Genomic DNA, 24,182 nt, shown 5'->3' with positions numbered 1-24,182 from the left:
CCATTTTAGCAAGCGTAATGTACAGAATCAAGTGGGTCCATAGTTAACCTACCACTAAATCTGGATGTTTGAGTTCATGACAGGCTGTTACGGTACGGGCTTTCTTCCAAAGCTATTGCAGTGCTCAGGACAGAAAGGCCGTTTCCATAAACAGAGCGAGTCTCTTGTGACCCAAATGTTTGCCCTTTACCATGCTGCGAGTGGGCTAGCTTGCAAATAAAAATGACCCTTTATAGGCAAAGGTGTCAGCTCTGGCATAGCAGTAGCACTGTCATCTCTGAGTCATAAGGTCACGAGTTCAAGCGCCACTCCAGAGATTTGTGCTGATTAGTTTAGTTTAGTACTGAGGGAGGGCTGCACTGTCGAAGGTGCCGTCTTTTGGATGAAATATTAAACCAAGCCTTTATCTGCCTTCTCAGGTTAATGTAAAAGATCCCATGGCACTATTCAAAGAGTAGGGTAGTTCCCCTAGTGTCCTGGCCAATACGTTTGACTGCTGTGTTTCCCTATATAACAGTGCTTACACTTCAAAAGTAAGTCTGCTTCTTTCCCACTCTCCCCTTCTTTTCAGGTCACTTTCTCTCTCTATATATCTCACTCATTCTCTTTCTCTTTATAGTTGTCACATATATTTCTTTGGTGTTTATATCACTGGCTCTCTGTCTCAGTGTTTCTGTCTTACTCTTTCTGTAAGACTCTCATCCCCTCTCTATTGTATGCATGTAATGTTTCTGTATGGCGCTTATGCATGTTCCTTTACTGATGTCTCAATGTCTATCTTTTTAAGGTTTAGGATATGCAGAGATGGGAAGCAATGTATACCAGGTTGGACGTAGGGCTGGGGTGAAGCTGTCAGAAATGTGCTACAATATGAGCAGTTCACAGAAACGGTGGGACTGAGTCAGACAAAAGTGACTGAGGCAAACTATGGTTGGGAGAAGAAGCAGGTTGGGATTGGAACATGGGTGAGAACAGGTGGAGAGGCTGTGGTCTGCGACGGCTAGACTTGAGAATAATTGTGGGCAATGGGCTTTGAGAGTTCTGGGAAGACTTGGCGGGATTGAGGTCTGGGGCCCGAGAGGGCTTTGAGGGAGGTTGGGCTCTGACAGCACTCTTGGGGGTCAAGGACAAATGGTACACGGTGGCTCATTCTGGATTTGAATCTGTGAACTCTCACATTTTAATCAGTGACATTTCCTAAGTAAGAATCATACTTCTAGGCTAATGAGCCAGATTGATATAATACACTTATTATGATGCTGTAACACACAGCTCTATATACGGTGCTCTAGCACACGACTATTATACTGTAACACATGGTTCTATATATGGTACTCTAACACATGACTATGTGATACAATAACACAGCTCTATGTACAGCCCCAAACGTCACCTGAAGTTACTATAGTTCATCACTGCGTTGCCAAGGTAACCTACCTTCTAAAGAAATTCGAAAGCTTACCAAGTTGCTTAACAAATCCACTGCTAGAAAATGCTATAGATTTCTCCATTTCACTCCACTGAAAGTAGGTTGCATGAAATGTGCGCATCTCTTTTAACCATATAAGTTCACAAAGGACTCAGAGACAGAAAAATAAAACAAAACACTGACCGGATAATAGTTTTCAAATGCACTTTTATTCAGCCAAAAAGGAACAATCTTTATAAACTAAAGAATCCAACACAAAAGACATCTGTAAATGATAGCTACCGGTAAAGAGAAAAAAATAACAATACAGCTGTTAATAATAAGGAAGTAAAGGGAGAAAACTCAAAGCAAATTACATGAGAAAAAAACATAACCGCCTATGATTAATAACAAACTGAGTAACATTTGTCTAAATTGAACATGAAGTATTTACTTAGCTAAGCAGCAATGCAGCTACTTATAAGGCTTAAATGCAATGAATATAATTGAGCTTTATGATGAAAAGTAGCCTTCTTCATTACCTCCTTGTCTTTAGGTATTCCATAAAAAAATACATTTCTAGTGATAGTTGGTGGTGAATAATACTGCACTTGTCAGGGGAAAAGACCCAACCACAAGGACATACTTTAAGTCTATGTATCAGCAGTGCTGTGGAGGGGTTATAAAGCCAGTTTCTTCACAGAAGTATGAGTGTTTGGTTTTCATTCCTGCATCTTGTTATAGATATGAAACTTGGACTGAATATTCCACCCAAAGTTTTGTAGTTGTGTTTTTTTAAAAATTGTCTTTGGTTCATTAAAAAAATGTTGAAATACAATGAGACTTATTCTTGGTAAGGTTGAGTTATTATCATGGACGTGAAATGTTAAATGCCCTCAGCTCCTGCAATGACAGTGTCGAATAATTGGTAGCATATCTTCTGCTCTGAACCTTCCTTGACATAATAGGACTTGATGCAGCATTCCAGCCAGGGGCAGCCATCTGTGGGCACATGGATAACAAAGAACCTTTAGTATGCTCAAAACAGATTTGATAGAACTCCCTTGCCAAAATAATAGGACAGAACTCAGTTTTCTTGCTTACCAATCAGAATTTTTTTTAATTTTTTTTTTTAAACTGTCCTTTAATTTCTGGAGGCATCTTTTCTTCTTCAGGGAGGGAGAGGAGGGAACGGGCAAGGGGGGAGAAGGATAGGGGAGTGGAGAGGGAGTGTGAGAGGAGAGGAGGGAGTGGGAGCGAAGGGGAGGGAGTGGGAGAGGAGGGGAGGGAATGGGAGAGGAGGGAGTGGGAGAGGAGAGGAGAGGGAGTGAGAGAGGAGAGGAAGGGAGGTAGTGAGAGAGGAGGGGAAGGAGTGGGAGAGGAGGGGAAGGAGTGGGAGAGGAGGGGAAGGAATGGGTGAGGAGGGGAAGGAATGGGTGAGGAGGGGAAGGGATGGGAGAGGAGGGGAGGGAGTGGGAGAGGAGGGGAGGGAGTGGGAGAGGAGGGAGTGGGAGAGGCGGGGAGGGAGTGGGAGAGGTGGGGAGGGAGTGGGAGAGGAGGGAGTGGGAGAGGAGGGAGTGGGAATGGTAGGGAGTGGGAGAGCTGGGGAGGGGAGTGGGAGAGCTGGGGAGGGGAGTGGGAGAGCTGGGGAGGGGAGTGGGAGAGCTGGGGAGGGGAGTGGGAGAGCTGGGGAGGGGAGTGGGAGAGGTGGGGAGGGGTGTGGGAGAGGTGGGGAGGGGAGTGGGAGAGGAGTGGAAAATATCAGGGCATCAGAGAGAATTTCTATCAAAAATTCTCACAAATATGCCCTGAATTCAGAAATCTGACTGACAACCAAAAACTCCCATTCCTACTGGGGGAGGAGAGAAGCTGTGTAACACTGGCGGCACACTATGTTACAGCTTGCCATGAACAGAGGGACAACCAGTAAACTAAGACAAGAGTATATATAAACAAGGCGAAAATATATTTATAAACTCAGGGATATACCTGTTTATACACTGTATGAATGGAACCGCGTTTATGTGTTCAACCATAAATGTATTTTGATGCTTTGGCAACATAAGATGTACCTTATCATGCCAATAAAGCGATTTGTATTGTATTGTATTGTATTGTATTGAGTGGGAGAGGAGGGGAGGGAGTGGGAGAGGTGGGGAGGGAATGGGAATGGTAGGGAGTGGGAGAGGTGGGGAGGGAGTGGGAGAGCTGGGGAGGGGAGTGGGAGAGCTGGGGAGGGGAGTGGGAGAGCTGGGGAGGGGAGTGGGAGAGCTGGGGAGGGGAGTGGGAGAGCTGGGGAGGGGAGTGGGAGAGGTGGGGAGGGGTGTGGGAGAGGTGGGGAGGGGAGGGAGAGGTGGGGAGGGGAGTGGGAGTGGTGGGGAGGGGAGTGGGAGTGGTGGGGAGGGGAGTGGGAGTGGTGGGGAGGGGAGTGGGAGTGGGAGTGGTGGGGAGGGGAGTGGGAGAGGTGGGGAGGGGAGTGGGAGAGGTGGGGAGGGGAGTGGGAGAGGTGGGGAGGGGAGTGGGAGAGGTGGGGAGGGGAGTGGGAGAGGTGGGGAGGGGAGTGGGAGAGGTGGGGAGGGGAGTGGGAGAGGTGGGGAGGGGAGTGGGAGAGGTGGGGAGGGGAGTGGGAGAGGTGGGGAGGGGAGTGGGAGGGGTGGGGAGGGGAGGGGAGGGAGAGGTGGGAGGGGAGTGGGAGAGGGGAAGAGGTGGGGAGGGAGTGGGAGAGGAGGGGAGGGAGTGGGAGAGGTGGGGAGGGAGTGGGAGAGGTGGGGAGGGAGAGGGAGAGGAGGGGAGGGAGTGGGAGAGGAGGGGAGGGAGTGGGAGAGGTGGGGAGGGAGTGGGAGAGGAGGGGAGGGAGTGGGAGAGGTGGGGAGGGAGTGGGAGAGGTGGGGAGGGGAGGGGAGGGAGAGGTGGGGAGGGGAGGGGAGGGAGAGGTGGGGAGGGGAGAGGTGGGGAGGGGAGAGGTGGGGAGGGGAGTGGGAGAGGAGGGGAGGGGAAGAGGAGGGGAGGGGAAGAGGAGGGGAGGGAGTGGGAGAGGAGGGGAGGGAGTGGGAGAGGAGGGGAGGGAGTGGGAGAGGTGGGGAGGGAGTGGGAGAGGAGGGGAGGGAGTGGGAGAGGTGGGGAGGGAGTGGGAGAGGTGGTGAGGGAGTGGGAGAGGAGGGGAGGGAGTGGGAGAGGAGGGGAGGGAGTGGGAGAGGTGGGGAGAGAGTGGGAGAGGTGGGGAGGGAGTGGGAGAGGTGGGGAGGGAGTGGGAGAGGTGGGGAGGGGAGTGGGAGAGGAGGGGAGGGGAAGAGGAGGGGAGGGAGTGGGAGAGGTGGGGAGGGAGTGGGAGAGGAGGGGAGGGAGTGGGAGAGGTGGGGAGGGAGTGGGAGAGGTGGGGAGGGAGTGGGAGAGGAGGGGAGGGAGTGGGAGAGGAGGGGAGGGAGTGGGAGAGGAGGGGAGGGAGTGAGTGGTCATGCCAATAAAACGATTTGAATTGAATTGAATTGAATTGAATTGAGTGGGAGAGGAGGGGAGAGAGTGGGAGAGGAAGGGCAAAGAGGAGAGTGGGTAGGAAAGGAATGACTAAGACATTTGTATAATATTCCTCTGGCCATTATTTATTTTAATGAGAGACAGAAGAATGTCACACAAATTAATATCGCCAGCAGGAATTTCTAAGCTTCGATGTTCAATGCTGATACAAGACCAATACAGAAACACTTACATTACATGAATTAAAATATACTTTTCAACAGCTTATGCACTCGGGGTGACCCAGAACTATAATGATTTAAATGCTGGTGTAGGATTGCAACACTGCTGCCTTGGGTCCAGTCACGCTGCCCATTCCTGTCCAAAATTACATACTGTCCGGTGAGGCCATTGCAGCCAACGGTTTACGCTGGTCTTCTTGATGAAACCAGGAATGCAAGATTCTTACTACCAGAAGAGGATTTTGGAATAGTGTTTAGGTTGCACTGATAGTTTTCATTGTTTAATTTAAGCATGATTTGAAAGGTTTTTCAATGTGTGATGTAATTGTGTACAGTGGTTGATGATCTGACAATTACAATTGACATAGTATATCTGAAATGGCATCCCAGAAGTGCCGGTGTAATTAGCCCTGAACTATACTGTTACTAAGGTTCTGTAAATCCACACACAAGTGTTAAAAACTCTGCTGAGAGCGCTGACGGCAAGATGTGTGACATGCTGGATTGTAACCATTCCCCAAAACACCTTCATTACAATGGAGATCATTTACTGAACAATGTGTCTCCATCTTTCAGACTATCAAAGTTTGATAGGGTAGACTTAGAGAAGATGTTTCCACTTGTGGGTGGGACCAGAACTAGGGGCCATAAATATAAGATAGTTACCAATAAATGTAATAGGAAACTCAGGAGAGGCTTCTTTACCCAGAGAGTGGTTAGAATGTGGAATCGCTACCACAGGGAGTAGTTGAGTCGAGTAGCATTGATGCATTTAAGGGGAAGCTAGATAAGCACATGAGGGAGAAAGGAATAGAAGGGTATGTTGATGGGGTTAGATAAAGAGGGGTGGGAGGAGGCTCGTGTGGAGAATAAACACCTGCAGACACTTGTTGGGCCGAATGGCCTGTTTCTGTGTTGTAAATAACTTTGTAATACAGTTGATTTCCCATTTTGCTCTACTCTTTACTTTTCAGACTACTGATAGTTGAGTTCCCATTTTCAGATCACCACATGCCAGTTCGCACTGGATTTCTCTCCTTCCTTCCTGCAGACGTTGACTCCAATCCTGGAGTGCAGTTCCAGAGGTCGGCAGGTTGCCTCTGGAATTCATTATTTACGTGTGACCTGTAAATGCGAGTGTGGACTGCTATTTGATTGCAGGAGGCATCACGGCGGAGGCCAATCCCGTTCTGATGTAACAGCCACACACAGGAGTTGGAACTGGGGAGTGGAGGCCAATTACAACAGTCCTACCACCATCCTAAGAAAACAAACTCAGCATAGACTGGGGGTTCTTCCTGGTACATGGGACTCAGATAAACTTGCTGAGTTGTTGGAGGAAACCCAAATGTTACTAACTTTATGAGGCATTTGATCCCCTTCCTCACCATTCTGTCACATAATCTTATTTGCTGCTCTTTCACGTTTTACTCTGCCAGCCCAAGGCAAGAAGATAGGCAGATGACCTAATCCCAGACCTCTGCCAGTTGGGATGAACATTGGTGCAGCATGCCGCTCCTACCTTATTGCCTTTCAATGCCTTCCGCCCCCCGAGCTGGCTCTCAGCAGGGAGGTTCAGGCAGTCAGGGCTGAGGGCTTTGTACAGCAAGGGTCAATCGTACTTCATATTCAACCGATACGACGCATGCAGCTCATCCCCTGCCTGATTGTTTTCCTCAAAGGGAGCTGTCTGTTACCATGACACCAAGTACCTGGCAACCTGCTGCGAAACAGTACGACTCACCCACAGAGGGCAACTGGGTTTGAATGATTATCAAAGACAGGATTTCAACCTGGGCACTTAAAAAAAAAGTATCCACTTCTTCTCCTCCACCTTTTTACTGACATTGATGCCTTCTGACTCTTGAATTCACCAGCAGAGTCGCTCCCTCTAATACTTCAGGCTTTATTAGCTGTCTAATTTGCTCACTGTTCTGCACAGTGTATCTTTCATCTGCTCTCCTTCTTTCTCACACCATTTCCCTTGGAGAAGTTCCTTCAGATTTTCTGTCAGTTTGGTCAAAGGCACTCTCCACCTGCCTCCTTTCCATCTCATTCCTCCGTTGTACTGGAAAAACAGTAGTGACTGACAAAGAATCAACCAGTGTGAGATTGTACCCAGTGGAGGTATACAGAGAGCAGCCACAAGTGTTTGCATCATGTTTAATCAGTGATTAAAGAAATCACCTTTCTTGCCAGACACTTGCTTTATATAAAATCTTCAGGCGCGACAAATTATGGAGCATAGCAGCTTTGACGTGGCTATTTTATTTGATTAAGGAAGGCAAGGAGATGGACTATACCCTTCGCGAATAAGCCGTGAGCTGTTCAAAATGGTGGCACACTGCGAGCTCACTGCAGTATTTTCAGTTATCTTTCCAATTATCACATTCACATCTCTGTGTAAAGCACAGTTCAAACACCTCAAACGGTACCTTAGGTAAGGAGTTTACAGAGAATGCTACCAGCCACCATCGCAGACAATCCAAAATGTACTCATCGAGAGCAGCTGAGTTTTAATGGCAGTCACAACTTCAGGTTCCAGCTTTGGATTCAAGTTTCTTTGGAAATTGTGGCATGACGGGCACCATTTTAAGGTAGAAACTCTAGGCAGCGACATAGGGGGGTGATTTTAACCCTCTTGCCCAGCAGAAACCTAGCGGGTGGCTCTTCCCTGTCCGAAAGCCACCATGATCGCAACATCTGCAATTTTAACCTGCTCTCCTGAGCAGGCAGGAAGGACACCCGCCTGGAGCCAACAGGGTCCTTCTTTGCATATGCATGTTGCCGCCCAATGACATCATTGATACCCGATTGTAATGTTAACTCAGGCCTGAGGGGGGAATCCACCTGGAGTTAAAATCGGAACCAATTGTGTCAGCAATCCTTTCACCAGTATTCAAGTGTTGGTTAAATTATTAACCATTTATATATTGCCTTTAATGTAGTAAAACATCCCAAGGCGCTTCACAAGAGCATCATCAGACAAAAATTGACACCAAGCCAAAGAAGGAGACAATAGGACAGGTGACCAAAAGCTTGGTCAAAGAGGTAGGTTTTAAGGAACATCTTAAAGGAGAGAGAGATGGAGAGGCAGAGAGGTTTAGGGAGGGAATTTCAGAGCTTATTCTAAGTTATAGGGCCGGGGCAGTTGAAGGCACGGCCGCCAATGGTGGGGTGAAGGAATTAGGGGTTGGACAAAAGGCCAGAATTGGAGGAACGCAGAGTTCTCGGAGAGTTGTAGGAGGGTACAGAGATAGGGAGGGATGAGGCCATGGAGTGATTTGAACACAAAGATGAGAATTTTAAAATCGAGGCAATCGGAAGCCAGCATAGGTCAGCGAGCACAGAGGTGATGGGTGAATGGGACCTGTCAATATTAAAAGGGCATAGAGCATTGAAAAGGCCGTCAAGTAATCTAATGGATTCTGTTTTTAGTCAGTATATTTTTTCTGTAGCTGGATCCTGTCAGGGGAGATGTGCAGAGCCATGATGCTCCATGAAGTTGATGGTAATGTCCCCATCGAATTATTAATGATTACGGTGTAGAGTGCATGCTCATCAAGCTACAACTCATAATGAATCACCAGGAACCATCAGTGTAATTCTAACACTTTAAATTGGATTTTGCTGAAATGCTACATCCTAAGTGCCGAGTGTCTCTAGCAAAAACACATGCAAATCACACCAGAAAACGCCCAGTTTTCCCTCGTGCGCAGATTATATGATATGCACATACTCTGTAGCCTGTTACCTGGATCTGTCCTTGGAGGACTCAATGTGTCCATTATTCTTGTTAGCTTATTCTGAAGTGCATCGTTGATCACAACGTCAGCTGCAGAAATCTCAAAGAATCTTTCCTGCAGGGATGAATGAACCAGAATTAATTGGACTCCTGCTACCTGCTGAGTCCTCCGTTTAATTATCAACAAAATTAGATTAAAAAAAAACACATGACTTCTATCTCAATGCTGCCATCTATCAGCTCTTAATTGTCCAGTTTCTGCAATAGCCAAAACACACACGGAAGCCACAGATGTTTGAAGCTGTCATTTATCGTTGCTGATTGACTTTCAGGGAGCAGCAGAATTTGTTAATAACCAGCAAGTAAAGAGCAGAATGGTCTGAGTTGAAAGTCCTGCAGTTTCAAACAAGATGTCTGAATCTAAGGCTTTGCCTGTTTCCTCGGAAGCATGAACATGTTTATTTTTCCCCCCCAGAAAAAAATGTAACTTTCTTTATTAAATGTCTTGAGGAAACTAGCTAAACTGTCGAGACAGTGTGATTATTCATTGAGTAGCTGAACCATGCAGAACAGAAAAGTGTCAAGTTCGAATCTCAGTCTGTGCAGAGTTGACCTTAATTATTGTGACAGGAGGTGTGATACAAATGGCTGCAGTGCCTCGATTATGGAGGGCAAAGTCTTCTCGAGGACCTGCTCCTGATTGCTATCTGGTGACCCCTGGAGGAAGGATGTGGGTGAGGAAAGCATCAGGTCAGCTGTGAGGCATTTTTCCATCAAATATCTTGCCAACACTTGCCTTGCCTCACATGTAAAATAATGGTCAATTGGGGAAGATACTGGAGTGTGACGAGGTCCCAAGGGGGTGCAGGATCAGAGAGACCTGGTGAGGCGGGGGTGTATGTACACAAATCTTTGAAGGTGGCAGGACAAGTTGAGAAGGCTGTTAAAAAAGCATACGGGATCCATGGCTTTATTAATAGAGGCATAGGGGGGGGATTTTAACTCAGGTGCGGGATGGTGTCGTGTTATCCGAATTTCGTGTTTCCCACACAAATCTAAATGGATGTGGGAGATTGATGCAATTTTAATTTAATTGGCCAATTGAATTCCAACGTGTGGGAAGCCTTTGCAAATGGTTTTTTCATGACTGAAAGTCCCCTCCAATGACATCATCATTGCTGCTGCATTTAAGGTCCACAGCAAGCCTTGCTTCTTCTGCAGACTGCCAAGCTTCCTGACTGTGCAGTGTGAGGGAGCTGCAGCAAATATGACAAGCGGGAGGGCCAGATCAGCTCCTCGCTTTGACGAGGTGGCACTGCAGGCATTAGTGGATGGGGCTAGGGCCAACAGGGAGGTGCTCTTCCCTTCCTCAGGGAGGAAGAGGCCTCCCACTCAGACCAAGGCTGTGTGGATGCAGGTGGCTGAGGAGGTCAACACCTTGGGAGTCACCCGCAGAACCTGGATACAGTGCAGGAAAAGATTTCATGACCTTCAGCGCACTGGAAAAGTGAGTATGAATTTCCCATCACCCTCAATCTGATCCCCATTGCCTTTCCTCACCAGCACTCAGCTTTAGCAATCTTTTCCTCCACATCCCACTTGACACTCACATCCATGCACCCTTACCCATTCCCTCTCTCTCTATGCTCACATTCACATAACTATTCTACCATGCAGCCCTCACACTCCCTATCACTCTGATGCTTTCAACACAACTGACAACACACAGGGAGGGCCCTTGGTCTTGCAACCTCACTCCATCTTTGTCTCCTTCTAAGTATCTATGCTATGCAATCTCTACACTCACTCCTTCATTCTCACTCAACCTCCACTTGTCTCCCTCATTGCAGGAAAAGAGAGCTCAGAACAAAAGAGAGCGAGCCAGGACAGGAGGAGGACCACCCTCAATAGCCCACCTGACCCCCTGGGAGGAGGCCGTCCTGAAAATTATGGGGATAGAGGATGATTCGCGCGTGGGGGACGGACAGATGGGTGTAACACAGCAAGCTGGTGACAGAAAAGTTTCCCATCTCTCTCTTTGACATTGCATGAGTCACTGATAATGATTGTGAAGCTGTAACAGATGGACTTATGAGCATCTGCAAAAAGCTATGTGCATGTAGCCTTTGCATCACATCTCTGACTCGTTCCTTTACTCCATCACAGGACCATCACAAGCATCCGTCCCCCCTAGCCAGGAAGAGGAGGCTGAGCAGCCAGACTCCTCAGAGGAAGCTGCAACCTCTGAGGGCACAGCGTCAGCAGAATTCAGCGCACCCAGCACCAACGCAGACACTCACAACTCGGTGGGACTTTCGGGACATAGAGTAGTGTTGTCACCTGGTGTATCACAGCTCACAAGTGAGCATCAGCAGATTGTGGAAACAGGGACAGCAGTGGAGAGTCCTAGTCGGAGGGCGCAGGACTCTGCCAGCTCAGCTCAGCAGCATGTCGACCCTCTGCCTCTGGGTCCATCCATAAGATCAGAGGTGATGGAACTCCAGGCACAGATGCAGGAGTCTCTGGCAGGTTTTGTCTCTAGGGTCGCTGCGAGTGTGGAGCGAATGGAGGAGTCCATAGCGAACATGAGCAGAGCCTTTGTGGAGTCATTGGCGCATGAACGCATCACCACGGAAAGGACGGCTACCTCCATGGAAAGGATTGCTACCTCCATGGTAAGGCTGGCTACCGTAGAGAGGATGGCTACGGTAGAGGAGAGGATGGCTACGGCCATGGAGGAGCTTAGTCGCCAGGGTATGGAAAACATGGTCATTGTTCAGAATAGGATGGCATCTCTTGAGGAGCGATGGGCATCTATTGAACAGAGAAACCAGACCTTCATGGAAGTCCTTCTGAGTAGGACTGCCATTGCAGATACGGGTCCCCATCGCCTCCCTGATGTGCAGCAAGGTGCTCTCCAGCCACTTGCAGGCGCTGAGGGGGACCTGACCCATGAGAGGGAGGTTGGTGGCAGACCGCAAGGAAGTGGGGGCTCCTCTCCAAGCGCTCACACTTCCATGCCACTGCAGAGCCCTCGGTCAGAGTCCCACCGGGGTCCACACCCAAGTGAGATAGACGTCTCAACCCCTGCACAGCCGCAGGAGCAGCAGACTGTTGACGAGCCCTCACAGGCTCGCAACCCCAGAGGACGCCCGCCAAAGGTGTCGAGACAGGAGCAGCAGGAAAGTGAGCAAGGGGCCTCCACATCTGCTGAAGCCACAGGGGAGGCACCACGTAGGAGCACGCGTAAGAGGAAAATTCTGCACAAATAGTCACAAGGATAGTCACTTGGGTGCAATTTTGTGTTTATTGTAAAAATGCCATCACGTCGTTATTGAACATAAAAATTCTGATGGCAAATGTTGCAGTTGTGGCGTCTGTCATTTCACTATTGGGACTCCCACATTGAGGCCTTAGGAATACTTGCAACTGTCAGTATGGTGGTCAGAGTGCTAGGAATCCTCTGGTTCTTGGCCATTGTCAAAGCTCTGGTAAGAAGCAGCGAGGCAAAAATGATTGATTGACTAGGCTAAGCAAATCTGGCCAAGATGAGTGCGTTCCTTGCATCCTGGGCAGCAATGTTCTCGCGTAATGCTGCCGCTGGTTGATGGGCCTCTGCAGGATGTTCGTTTTTGCACTCCTCCTCCTCCTCTGAGGAGGAGATGTGAGGAGCTACTTGTTCCTCAGGAATCTGCAAGCCACGACGCTGTGCCATGTTGTGAAGTGCACAGCAAGCCACGACGATTCTGGAGACCCTGGCTGCTGAGTACTGTAGGGTTCCACCTGATCTATCCAGGCATCTGAAGCGCATCTTCAGCAAACCGATGGTTTGCTCGATAATGGATCTGGTGGAAATGTGGTTGGAGTTGTAGCGCTCCTCAGCTTCGTTGGCTGGCCTCCTCAACGGCGTCATTAGCCACGTCCTCAGGGGATAGCCCTTGTCTACAAATAGCCATCCGTTAAGTTGGTCTGGCGGACTGAATAGCGGAGGCACACTAGACTGGCGCAGTATGAAGGAGTCATGGCAACTGCCAGGGTACATGGCACAAACATGCAAAATTTCCTTCTTGTGGTCACACACCAGCTGAACGTTGAGGGAGTGGAAGCCCTTGCGGTTGACAAAAATACCTGGATTGCGATGGGGTGCCCGAAGGGCCACATGTGTGCAGTCAACGATGCCCTGCACCCTTGGAAAGCCTGCCAGATTAGCTAATCCAACCGCTCGCGCCGTGACACTTGCTTGATCCTTGGAGAAATGGATGTGATTGTGCGCGAGGGCAAAGAGGGCATCGGTTACCTGCATGATGCAAGTGTGCGCGGCCGCCTGGGAGATGCCGCTGATGTCTGCTGCTGATCCCTGAAATGAGCCTGAGGCAAAAAAGTTGATTGCGGTGGTGACTTTGATGGCCACTGGTAATGCTTGTCCACCTGGTCCTCTGGGCTGCAGGTCTTGCTGTAGCAATGCGCAGATGTCAGTCACTACCTCTCGCGAAAGTCGGAGCCGCCTTTGGCACTGCTGCTCAGACATGTTGAGGTAGCTGACCCTGCGTCTGTAGAACCTGTTTGGGGGGTATCTCCTGCGCCGACGGGCTTCCAGGTGCTGGCCCCCTTCTGGCCTGTGCAGCTTCAGGTGGGTGAGCAGCAGCCTGGCGCTCCTGCTGCTGCTGCTGGTGCTCGAACTCCTCTAATGCCCAGATGGGGAGGAAGTAGATGGCTCCCATGCTTCTGGTATATGCCTCAGTTGAGGAAGCGCTGAGGGAAGGTGGCGAGAGGGGTTTCCCAGGAGGCCGCACTGGAGATGGGTGTGAGGCTCCAACCTTCCACAGGTGTGGTTAAGTGTTCTAAAAGTTGCCCCAGACCTGAGACCACTAAGTCCTGCCACCTGCAAATCATGGCTGATCAAATCTCCTCTTTAATGGTTGACCTGCAGTTGATAGTCAGCAATCCAATAGTGCTCCCGCCAGGTTTCACATTCGTGTTTCCCACCAGGGATGTTTCACGTGGGAAAAGGGTGAGATTCGCAAGGGCCTTTCAAAATAGGATTATAGAGGCCATTTAGTGGTTGTTAAGGGCCTTAACGACCAGTCCCGCCTGTTGGATGCGGGATGGAGTCGGGACCATCAGACACGACTGAGTTAAAATTGCTCGGAGTCGGAAACCAGGCCGGGGGGGGGTGGGGGGGGCCCCGGCCGCCAGTTTTTGCGATTTTAACCCCCCGCGCGCCTCCAAGGCTCAATGAAAATCATGGCCATAGAGTACAAAAACTTGGAAGTTATGCTAAACCTTTATAAAACACTGGTTAGGCCTCAGCTGGAGTATTGTGTTCAATTCTGGACACCACACTTTAGGAAGGTTGTTGAGGCCTTGGACAAGGTGCAGAAGAGATTTACTAGAATGCTAACAGGGATGAGGGACTTCAGTTATGTGGAGAGACTGGAGAAGCTGGGGTTGTTCTCCTTAGAGCAGAGAAGGTTAAGAGGAGATTTGATAGAGGTGTTCAAAGTCATGAATAGTGTTGATAGAGTAAATAAGGAGAAATTGTTTCCAGTGGCAGAAAGGTCGGTAACCTGAGGACACAGATTTAAAGTGATTGGCAAAAGAACCAGAGGCGACATGAGGAGACATTTTTTTCACACAGCGAGTTGTTGTGATCTGGAATGCACTGCCTGAAAGGGTGCTGGAAGCAGGTTCAATAATAACATTCAAAAGAGAATTGAATAAATACTTTAAGGGAATAAATTTTCAGTGCTTTGGGGAAAGGGCAGGGGAGTGAGATTAATTAGATAACTCTACCAAAGCACCAGTGAAGGCACAATGGGCTGAATGGCCTCCTTCTGTGCTGCATCATTCCATGATTCTAACTCCACCTCAGCAAGGACACAAGGTCTTCTATTAGAAGGTGAGGGGAGGAAAATGGCCAAAAATAGGAGAAAAACACTTCTTTGAGAAATGCAGCAACATTGTGGCAGCAAATCATAAAAAGAGGCATTTTTTCACTTCAAGACAAATGTGCATGAAGAAATAACTATAGAAGTTTCTAGCAACAGGAGGTGGTAATTCGGCCCATCATTTCTGTGCTGTCTCTTTGCTAGAACAATCAAAAACTAATCCCACTGTCCTGTTCCCTCACCATACCCCTGTATCTTCCTCCCGCTTCAAATATTTATCCAAACATCTGTGTGAAGGAATTTCTGAACCTTTCTCTAAATTTATAGAAAAGCAGCTCTGTAAGCATCACATTTAAAAACTGAACAGGGCTTTCAATGCTCAACAACTTGACATCAGTAATCACTGAAAAATCTCTCTATTAAATTTGCTACATGTCATATGTGATCCTTATTTGGGCATCACTCTCGTGACAGTCAACTGTGCACTTTTGCCATTAGATGGAGCTTCATTAGCGACAGCTCCCCAGACCTATACCTCACTCATCCACTCATGCAATCCGAGGGAAATTCGTATTGTCCTGATTTTCCTTGGACAATGCAGCAGGAGATCACTAGTTGTATAGAATTATGCAGCTAAAACATCATCTGATAACCAGAACTGGATGAGTGCTTTGCAACTCTCTCTCATCCATGATAAGGTGTTAATATTGCAATCTGTCTTTTTTAAACTTTAAGGGAAGTGGGATTTCCAACCCTAAATAGTGTCGATAGTGCAAGTTTCTGTCAGTATTTCAGTAACAGAGAGTCAAAGGTTGACTTACCGCCTCATCCCACAGTAACGCATCAAGTGACCCCGATCCATCATCAAGCGTAAACTTCATGACAAAAACATAACGTAGCAGCTGAATGCCTAAAACTGGTGCAAAGAAAGCAGGTTAACGTATTGTAAAGTTACTGCCACAAGTGCATTCGGCCCCTCAGGACACCCTCTAATTGTGAGTGTGGCCACAACTGGGAAAGGGGAGATGAGGAGAACTCTTTTTAATGCAGCGAGTTGTTGTGATTTGGAATGCACTGCCTGAAAGGGCGGTGGAAGCAGATTCAATAATAACTTTAGTAACTTTCAAAAATGGACATGACTGCTGCCAACGAAGTTGAAGTAGTTGCGCATGCGCAGTCGAAGTGGGTTTTTTTTGGTTGTTCGCTTCGAGACTCAGGGGCTCTTTGGAAAAAAAGCCGGGAAGGGAGCGAGCTCTTTGGAAAAATGGCGGGAAGGGAGCGGGCTCTTTGGAAAAATGGCGGGAAGGGAGCGGGCTCTTTGGAAAAATGGCGGGAAGGGAGCGGGCTCATTAAAAAATCCCAGAAACATCCGATCGTTGGAGCATCCAGATTAATGCACAGTACACTTCTGCACAGCTTCCGGTCATTGACAGCAGTCACTCCGTTCAAAAATAGAATTGGATATTGTAGTGTATGTACTTTGCAGAAGGAACTATATTCTGCAGCCCCTGTATACTGCAGTACCAGTAGTGACCACCCCTGTATATAAGCCTGTGTAGTAACTTTGCATAGTTAGTTCCAGTTTGTCTCCACTCAGTAAAGACCTGTTGTAACCAACTCCTGCAGTCCATGTCTCAATTACACACAGACATAATACTGGCGACGAGCAGCTCCGAACTTACCTACAGTCTGCACCACCTCATGGGGATCCATCCCTGAAGCGAAGTTGTCAGAGGTCGAGGCCAGAAGGAAGAAAAAAATAAATAAATAAAACAAACAGAAGAAACGGGCGTCGACCGTGGGCAACCGCCTCTGATTCATCGGAGTTGAAGATTTGCAGGAGAGGCTGTCAAGAGCAGGGCTTGGTTATCCTGTCGATGGTGTTCCAGTTAATCGGGCTGGTGGCAGGTAGTACACTGATCCTTTCTGGGCTGCGGCGGGCTAGAGCTCGATCGGGTGGCTTTTCAACGGGGCTGAGCAGCATTGTCGGGAAGAGGAGAGAGAGAGAGAGGGTGGAGCACACAGGGCGCGGCCGGTGCTACGAAGCCGGGCAGCGTACAGACCCGAGAAGAGGGAGGAAAGTGTCCCGTAGGGTTGCTCCGACGACGGGGAAATAAAAGAAATTAGAAGCGCAGAAAGCCGCGAGGAGCTGCAGTTTGCCACGGGAACCGCGGAGAGCGGCGTTAGCAGCAGCGCGGGGGGAAGTGCGCGAAGACCATAGGGCGTCGCCATCAAGGCATAAAATGCCAGCAACAGCGCTAGCAGCAGCGGAGAAGACGGAAAGCGCGGGAGGCACCATTTTGTTAAATCGGGGAAGAAGGCAAAGCGCGGGAGGCGCCATCTTAGATTTCCAAGATGCCGAAGACTGGCAATATCACTGCCTTCGATAATGCAATAGAAGGCTGGACCACGTATGTGGAAAGAGTCGAAGTATATTGCGAGGCAAACGAAGTAGCCAATGAGAAAAAGGCATCGGTACTACTAAACTTAATGGGTGCAAGAACGTACGGCCTATTGCGAAACCTGATTACTCCAGACAAACCGATGGCGAAGAGTTTTAACGAAATTGTTGATATCCTACAGGAACACCTAAATCCGACACCGCTGCTGATAGCAGAAAGATTTAAATTCCACAGGAGAAATCAGCATAAAGATGAGAGCAATGCTGATTACCTTACGGAACTACGCAAGCTATCAAAGCACTGCCAGTTCGGAGCAGGACTGACAGATACTCTACGGGACAAATTTGTCTGTGGACTCCTGAGTGAAGGAGCCCAGAAGAGGTTACTCTCAGAGAAAGAGCTGATGCTAGATAAGGCTTTCAGCGTGGCAGTATCGTACGAAGCAGCAGCAAGGGGAGCTGCGGAAATACAGCAAAAGCCACAGGAATACGGCACACACGAAATGACACGGGGATTTGAAAAATGTTATCGCTGCGGTAGAACAACCCATGACCAGAAGGACTGCTGGTCCAAGGACAAAATATGCAGGCAATGCGGAAAGATGGGACACATTGCACGAGTTTGCAGGTCTGGGAAGAAGACTAACGACAACAAAAAAGCTACTAAGGAACAGTACAGGAAAGTACAAAAGATGACGGACAGTAGTTCCGAAGACCAGATGAGCGATAGTGAATCCGGGAACAAGAGACTAAGCTGTCTCAAACTTCACAACGTAATCGCAAAAGAGGATCACCGAACCATTTGGGTCACCCACACGATAGCAAGGTCCCAAGTCAAAATGGAATTGGATACAGGATCAGCCCTGACCGTCATGAATCGACGAAAGTACGAGCGGCTATTCTCACACATACCCTTGAAAGAGACATCCATTGTCTTGAAGACGTATACGGGGCAAAAAGTATACCCCAGAGGGAAAATAAGGGTGCCTGTCGAATACAACGGCAAGGAAATACAGAAATTGTATCTGTACATACTGCAAGATGGTGGACCACCGTTATTGGGACGTGAATGGATCAGAAAGATAAGTTTAGACTGGCACTCCATTCAGGCACTGACGGTGGCTGGTAAAAAGGATGACGACGTCACACCTGGACGATTGTCAAAAATCTTAGCTAACGCCAGAGGTATTTCAACAAGAACTGGGAACGCTTAAAGGCGTAACCGCCTCGATAAAAATAGAAGAGAATGCAATTCCCAAGTTTTTCAAAGCAAGACCAGTACCATATACAATTCGCCCAGCCGTCGAGGCAGAGCTGGAGAATGCAGGCGTGTTATCTAAGGTAGACTAGAGCAAGTGGGCGACACCCATCGTTCCTGTCATGAAGAAAACGTTAAACAATAAGTCTGAGGAGCCAAGGAAGGTTCGCATCTGTGGGGACTTCAAGGTGACGGTGAACCCAGTCCTTCACACTGTACAATATCCTCTCCCGAGGATAGAAGATATTTTCGCCTCACTATCTGGAGGGAAGCGTTTTACAAAAATTGACCTAGCACAAGCATATTTGCAGATGGAGGTTGAAGAATCCTCTAGGAAGTATCTCACGATAAACACTCACAAAGGTCTTTACCAGTATAATCGACTGGTATTCGGAGTAGCATCAGCTCCGGCGATATGGCAAAGAGCGATGGAACAAGTCCTGTAAGGGATTCCGGGGACTCAGTGTTACTTGGACGACATCCTAGTGACAGGTGAAGATGATAGTGAACACCTTGCCAACCTAGAGCAGGTGCTCACTAGACTAAGAGAACATGGGCTACGAGCCAATCGCCCCAAGTGCGAGTTTTTTAAGAAACAGATATCGTATTGTGGCCACGTGATTGATGAAGAGGGGTTACATAAGTCCCCTGACAAAATTGAAGCGGTAGTTAAGGCTCCAGCGCCTGAAAATGTGTCGCAACTGAGGTCATTCCTCGGATTGGTGAATTACTACCATAAGTTTTTACCGAATTTGTCCACAATTCTGCACCCACTGAACGCCCTACTACAAACTGGAGTAGCATGGAAATGGAGTGATGAATGTAAGCGGGCCTTTCAGAAGAGTAAAGACCTAATCACTTCAAGAGAAGTATTGGCTCACTACAACCCATCACTACCGATAAGACTGGCGTGTGATGCGTCTCCCGACGGCATTGGAGCGGTACTGTCACATAAATTCCTTGATGGTTCAGAGAGGCCGATAGCTTTTGCGTCACGCTCGTTAACTTCAGCCGAGTGTAACTACGCCCAGATTGACAGAGAGGCCCTCAGCCTGGTGTGGGGGGTGAAGAAGTTCAATCACTACCTGCACGGTCAGAAATTTACTCTACTAACTGATCATCAACCTCTTGTCTCCATTTTCAACCCTCAGAAGGGCGTCCCGATAATGACAGCACAACGGCTACAGAGGTGGTCCCTTTTCCTAGGGGCACACCAATATGACATCGAGTACAAAGGAACTAAACAGCATGGGAATGCTGATGGATTGTTGCGCCTACCGTTGCCAACGGTGGAAGAAGCACCTGCAGTGGATCCAGTGGAGATATTCCACTCGACCATAGTCGAATGTCTACCTGTGACAAATGCAAACATAGAAAAGGAAACACGAAATGATCCGACACTCTCCTGGGTCTATGATTTAACGGTGAAGGGATGGCCAGCACATGGCGAACCACTGTTGCCAGCATTCTCGCCGAGAAGAGAACAGCTGTCAGTGTGCAGAGGAACCTTGATGTGTGGATCCAGAGTAGTAATTCCACCCAAATTGAAGGATAGAGTGCTCAATGAGCTTCATGAGGGTCATCTGGGAGGGGTAAAAATGAAGAACTTAGCCAGAGCGTATGTGTGGTGGCCGGGAATCGATAGAGAAATCGAAGAGATGACCAAGAGCTGTACAGGATGCCAGAAGGTCCAAAACGCCCCACCACAAGCCCCTCTACATCCATGGGAGTGGCCCTCATCTCCATGGCAAAGGGTGCACATTGATTTTGCTGGTCCATTTATGGACTCAATGTTTTTAATTGCGGTGGATGCACATTCAAAGTGGCCAGAGGTAATAAAAATGTCCTCAACCACCACAGAAAAAACTATCACAGTCTTACGAACCATATTCGCCAGAAATGGGCTGCCTGAACAGATTTGCTCCGACAATGGACCACAGTTTGTGTCTGAACAGTTCCGGAGGTTCTTAAAGAACAATGGTGTTAAACATTACACATCCGCCCCATATCATCCAGCCACCAATGGATTGGCTGAGAGGTTCGTTCAAACATTCAAGAAGGCTATCAAGGCAATGTGTAATGAAGACATACCCCTACAACACAAGGTGGATAACTTCTTGTTTGCCTACCGGAATGCGACACGTGCGTTTACCAACCAAACTCCAGCCATGATGTTCTTCAATCGAAGACTACGATGCCGCTTGGATTTGGTTAAGCCAAACATCAGAAGAGATGTGGAGAACAGGCAGTTTCAGAATATGAATGAAAGGCTGACCAGGAGTTTTAAGATAGGTCAACCAGTTTTGGCCCGGGACTACCGCACAGAGAAATGGCAGCCAGGAACGATCTGTACACGGCAAGGACCTCTAATGTATACCGTGGACGTTGGAGAGAGCATTGTAAGACGCCATGCTGACCAGATTCTAGAGTCACTGGAAAACGTCAATTCCACACCACGATCCGATAGACCTGGTGATGAAACCGAAGTACCAATTGCATCTACCTCAGAATCGGGAATATTGGAAGCAGACGAACCCAACAACGACGTTGATTCCGAATCAACTCTGCCAGAAGAACCTGATACCCCAAAGAGGCGTTATCCAGACAGCATCAGGAAGCCTCCTCAAAGACTGAACTTATAATTGCTTAACTTCAGCTAATGTATATGACAACTGTAATTGTAAATATGTTATTTAATTATGAATCAAATGTTATGTACTGTTTAGCTAAAAGGGGAGGAATTGTAGTGTATGTACTTTGCAGAAGGAACTATATTCTGCAGCCCCTGTATACTGCAGTACCAGTAGTGACCACCCCTGTATATAAGCCTGTGCAGTAACTTTGCATAGTTAGTTCCAGTTTGTCTCCACTCAGTAAAGACCTGTTGTAACCAACTCCTGCAGTCCGTGTCTCAATTACACACGGACATAATAGATATATACTTGAAAAGGAAAAAATTGCAGAGCTATGGGGAAAGAGCAAGGGAGTGGGATTAACTGGATAGCTCTCCCAAACAGCCGGCACAGGCACAATGAGGTGAACAGCCTCCTTCTGTGCTGTAAGATTCTACGATTCTAACTGTCCAAACATAATCTTAATTTCTGAAGGAAGACTTGAAGTTCCAATACTGGAAGAATTCAAATCCACTGTGGTACACCAACTTTAACACAATATATGATCTCTTGCTGCTGAAAAAAGATGCTTCGAACAAATCTAACTCACTGATCCTAGTTAAACTAATGCTAAAACTGAACAACTGCTGGGCAGAGTAAATAAAGCGGAATAGAATCATAGAATGGTTACAGCACAGAAGGAGGCCAAGAGCACTTCAGCTAGCCCCACACCACCGCCCTTTCCCTCTAGCGCTGCAAATTTTTTCCTTCAGGTACTTATCCAATTTCCTTTTGAAAGCTTTGATTGAATCTGCCTCCACCACTCTTTCAGGCAGTGCATTCCATTCATATCTACTCACTGCGTAAAAAAGCTTTTCCACATGTCGCTTTTGGTTCTGCTGCCAATCACCTTAAATCTGTCCCCTCTGGTCCTCCACTCTTCTGCCAATGGGAACATTTTCTCTCTATCTAGACCCCTCATGATTCTGAACACCTCTTTTCTGCCCTCGCAGCGCGTTCCTATGCAGAGCTACACAGATAGCTGACAACTTGATATCTTCCCATAAAAATCACAAGGCTTGACTTTTCTTGTAAAGATTTACTGAAAGATTCTTATTGTAAAACTGAAATACAACACAGAAATGGAAGCACACATTAGTATACAAGCGCATAACTGATATGCATACACAAATTTAGGTACGCCTGAGCAACACAGTACATTTGGCATGTAAATTACCAAACACGTGGAAACACAGCTTACTGTGAATATACATTTAGCAAACTGGAAGGCATTCTCTTTAAATTAGCCCTGTACATAGTGCATCAAAATACAGCTACTAGTTAACCAGCTAGACAGAGAGCGAGCACTTCACGGCTAGCTGTGTAAGTTTGCTTACAGAGAAAAGTTACAAACTAAACATTTTCTGCAACATACAGTGTACACTAATCATCTATAACATTCTCAAGTACTTACAGACAAATAATATCCAAGACTCAGGCATGGGAACAATAGAACTTCTCAGAGCATGTGCCGCTGTAGGTCTGTAGTTTACTTTACTGCACTTACTGTGCTTTACAGCACTTTACTGCACTTTTACTGCAGTTGCTAGGTACCAAATAGCCACTAGGTGGCAGCACACAATGGGAATCGACCCAACTTACTCAAACCCTTGAATTAACTGGAAAACTAACATAAATTGCTACAGAGAGACAGCACAACCTCTATCCAATCTCCTCTCAAACTTTTCTGCTCCAAGGAGAACCACCCCAGCTTTTCCAGTCTATCCACGTAACTGAATATTTCATTCTTTTGCAGTGCCTCCAAACAATGGAACTCCTTGCCTCTCTCAGTCTTTCCTTCCTCTTACAACTACAGGATTTTAAAACTCAAGCATGGTGTCAACAGACCAGTACTTCTTTTTAATCTTGGTCGTGTCCTGCATTATGGGCTTTATATAGTTTTCTCAATGAAAAAAAATGTCTGGAAAACTAGAATATACAGACGTGAGGAGATGACATTTCACGTCTGATACAGTGAGTATCTCATGAGCAGCACGATAACAATAATTTGCATTTATATAGCCCCTTTAATGTGGTAAAATGTCCCAAGGCGCTTCACAGGAGTGTTATCAAATACAATTTGACACCCAGCCACATAAGGAGATATTAGGACAGGTGACCAAAAGCTTGGTTAAAGAGGTATGTTTTAAGGAGCATCCTCAAGGAGGAAAGAGAGGTAGAGAGGCAGGGAAGTTTAAGGGGGGAATTCCAGAGCTTAGGGCCCAGGCAGCTGAAGGCACCGCCGCCAATGTTTAAAATCAGGGATGCTCAAGAGGCCAGGGTCATAGAGTCATAACGGCACAGAAGGAGGCCATTCGGCCCATCAAGTCCGTGCCGGCTCTCTGTAGAGCAATCCAGTCAGTCCCATTCCCCCGCTCTATCACCGTAGCCCTGCAAGTTTATTTCCCTCAAGTGCCTATCCAGTCTCCCCTTGAAAACATTGAGTGTCTCCGCTGCCACCACTTCCGTCGACAGTGTTTTCCAGGTCCTCACCACCTGCTGCGTAAAAAAGTTTTCCCTCACATCTCCCCCCTGTATCTCTTGCCCAAAACCTTAAATCTGTGTCCCCTAGTCCTTGTACCATCAACTAGTGGGAACAGCCTTTCCCCGCCTAGCCTATCCAAACCCGTCATAATCTTGTACACCTCTATCAAATCACCCCTCAACCTCCTTTACGCTAATGAAAACAAATCCAGCTTCTCCAACCTGTCCTTGTAGCTAAGATCCCCCATCCCTGGAACCATTCTGGTAAATCTCCTCTGCACACTCTCAAGTGCCCTCACATCCTTCCTAAAGTGTGGTGACCAGAACTGGATGCAATATTCCAGTTGTGGCCTAACCAGCACTTTATAAAGGTTCAGCATAACTTCTCTACTTTTGTACTCAATACCTCTATTTATGAAGCCCAAGATCTCATCTTCAGGGATCTATGCACATTAACTCCCAGGTCCCTCTGTCCCTGCACACTCTTTAAAACTGTGCCATTAAGTGTATATTGCCTCTCCCTGTTCCTTCTGCCAAAATGCATCACCTCACACTTCTCTGTATTAAATTCCATTTGCCACTTGTCAGAATTGGAGGAGCGCAGAGATCTCGGACGATTGTAGGGTTGGAG

General features: G+C 47.6%; 1 protein-coding gene across 2 annotated transcripts in view; it reads right to left on the bottom strand.

The window, feature by feature from the left end:
• Positions 1-1,619: 1,619 nt before the first annotated feature.
• The window catches only part of pot1 (protection of telomeres 1 homolog), a 457,382-nt gene continuing 434,819 nt past the window's right edge, over positions 1,620-24,182 (bottom strand). For both annotated transcript variants that reach the window (XM_086008747.1, XM_086008748.1), the window contains exons 20-22: positions 15,558-15,652; positions 8,858-8,963; positions 1,620-2,410 (exon numbers count right to left, since the gene is read on the bottom strand). In XM_086008747.1, the coding sequence (XP_085864873.1) occupies positions 2,295-2,410; positions 8,858-8,963; positions 15,558-15,652 (317 nt within the window). In that variant the 3' untranslated portion in view covers positions 1,620-2,294. The remainder of the gene's footprint in view (positions 2,411-8,857; positions 8,964-15,557; positions 15,653-24,182) is intronic.

This window comes from Somniosus microcephalus, chromosome 16 (assembly GCF_052327205.1).
Source record: "Somniosus microcephalus isolate GS21.2 chromosome 16, FLI_Smic_1.0, whole genome shotgun sequence".
Lineage (NCBI taxonomy): Eukaryota > Metazoa > Chordata > Chondrichthyes > Squaliformes > Somniosidae > Somniosus > Somniosus microcephalus.
The sequence above is the reverse complement of the archived record's forward strand: the minus strand, read 5'-3'. Positions and strand labels throughout refer to the sequence as shown.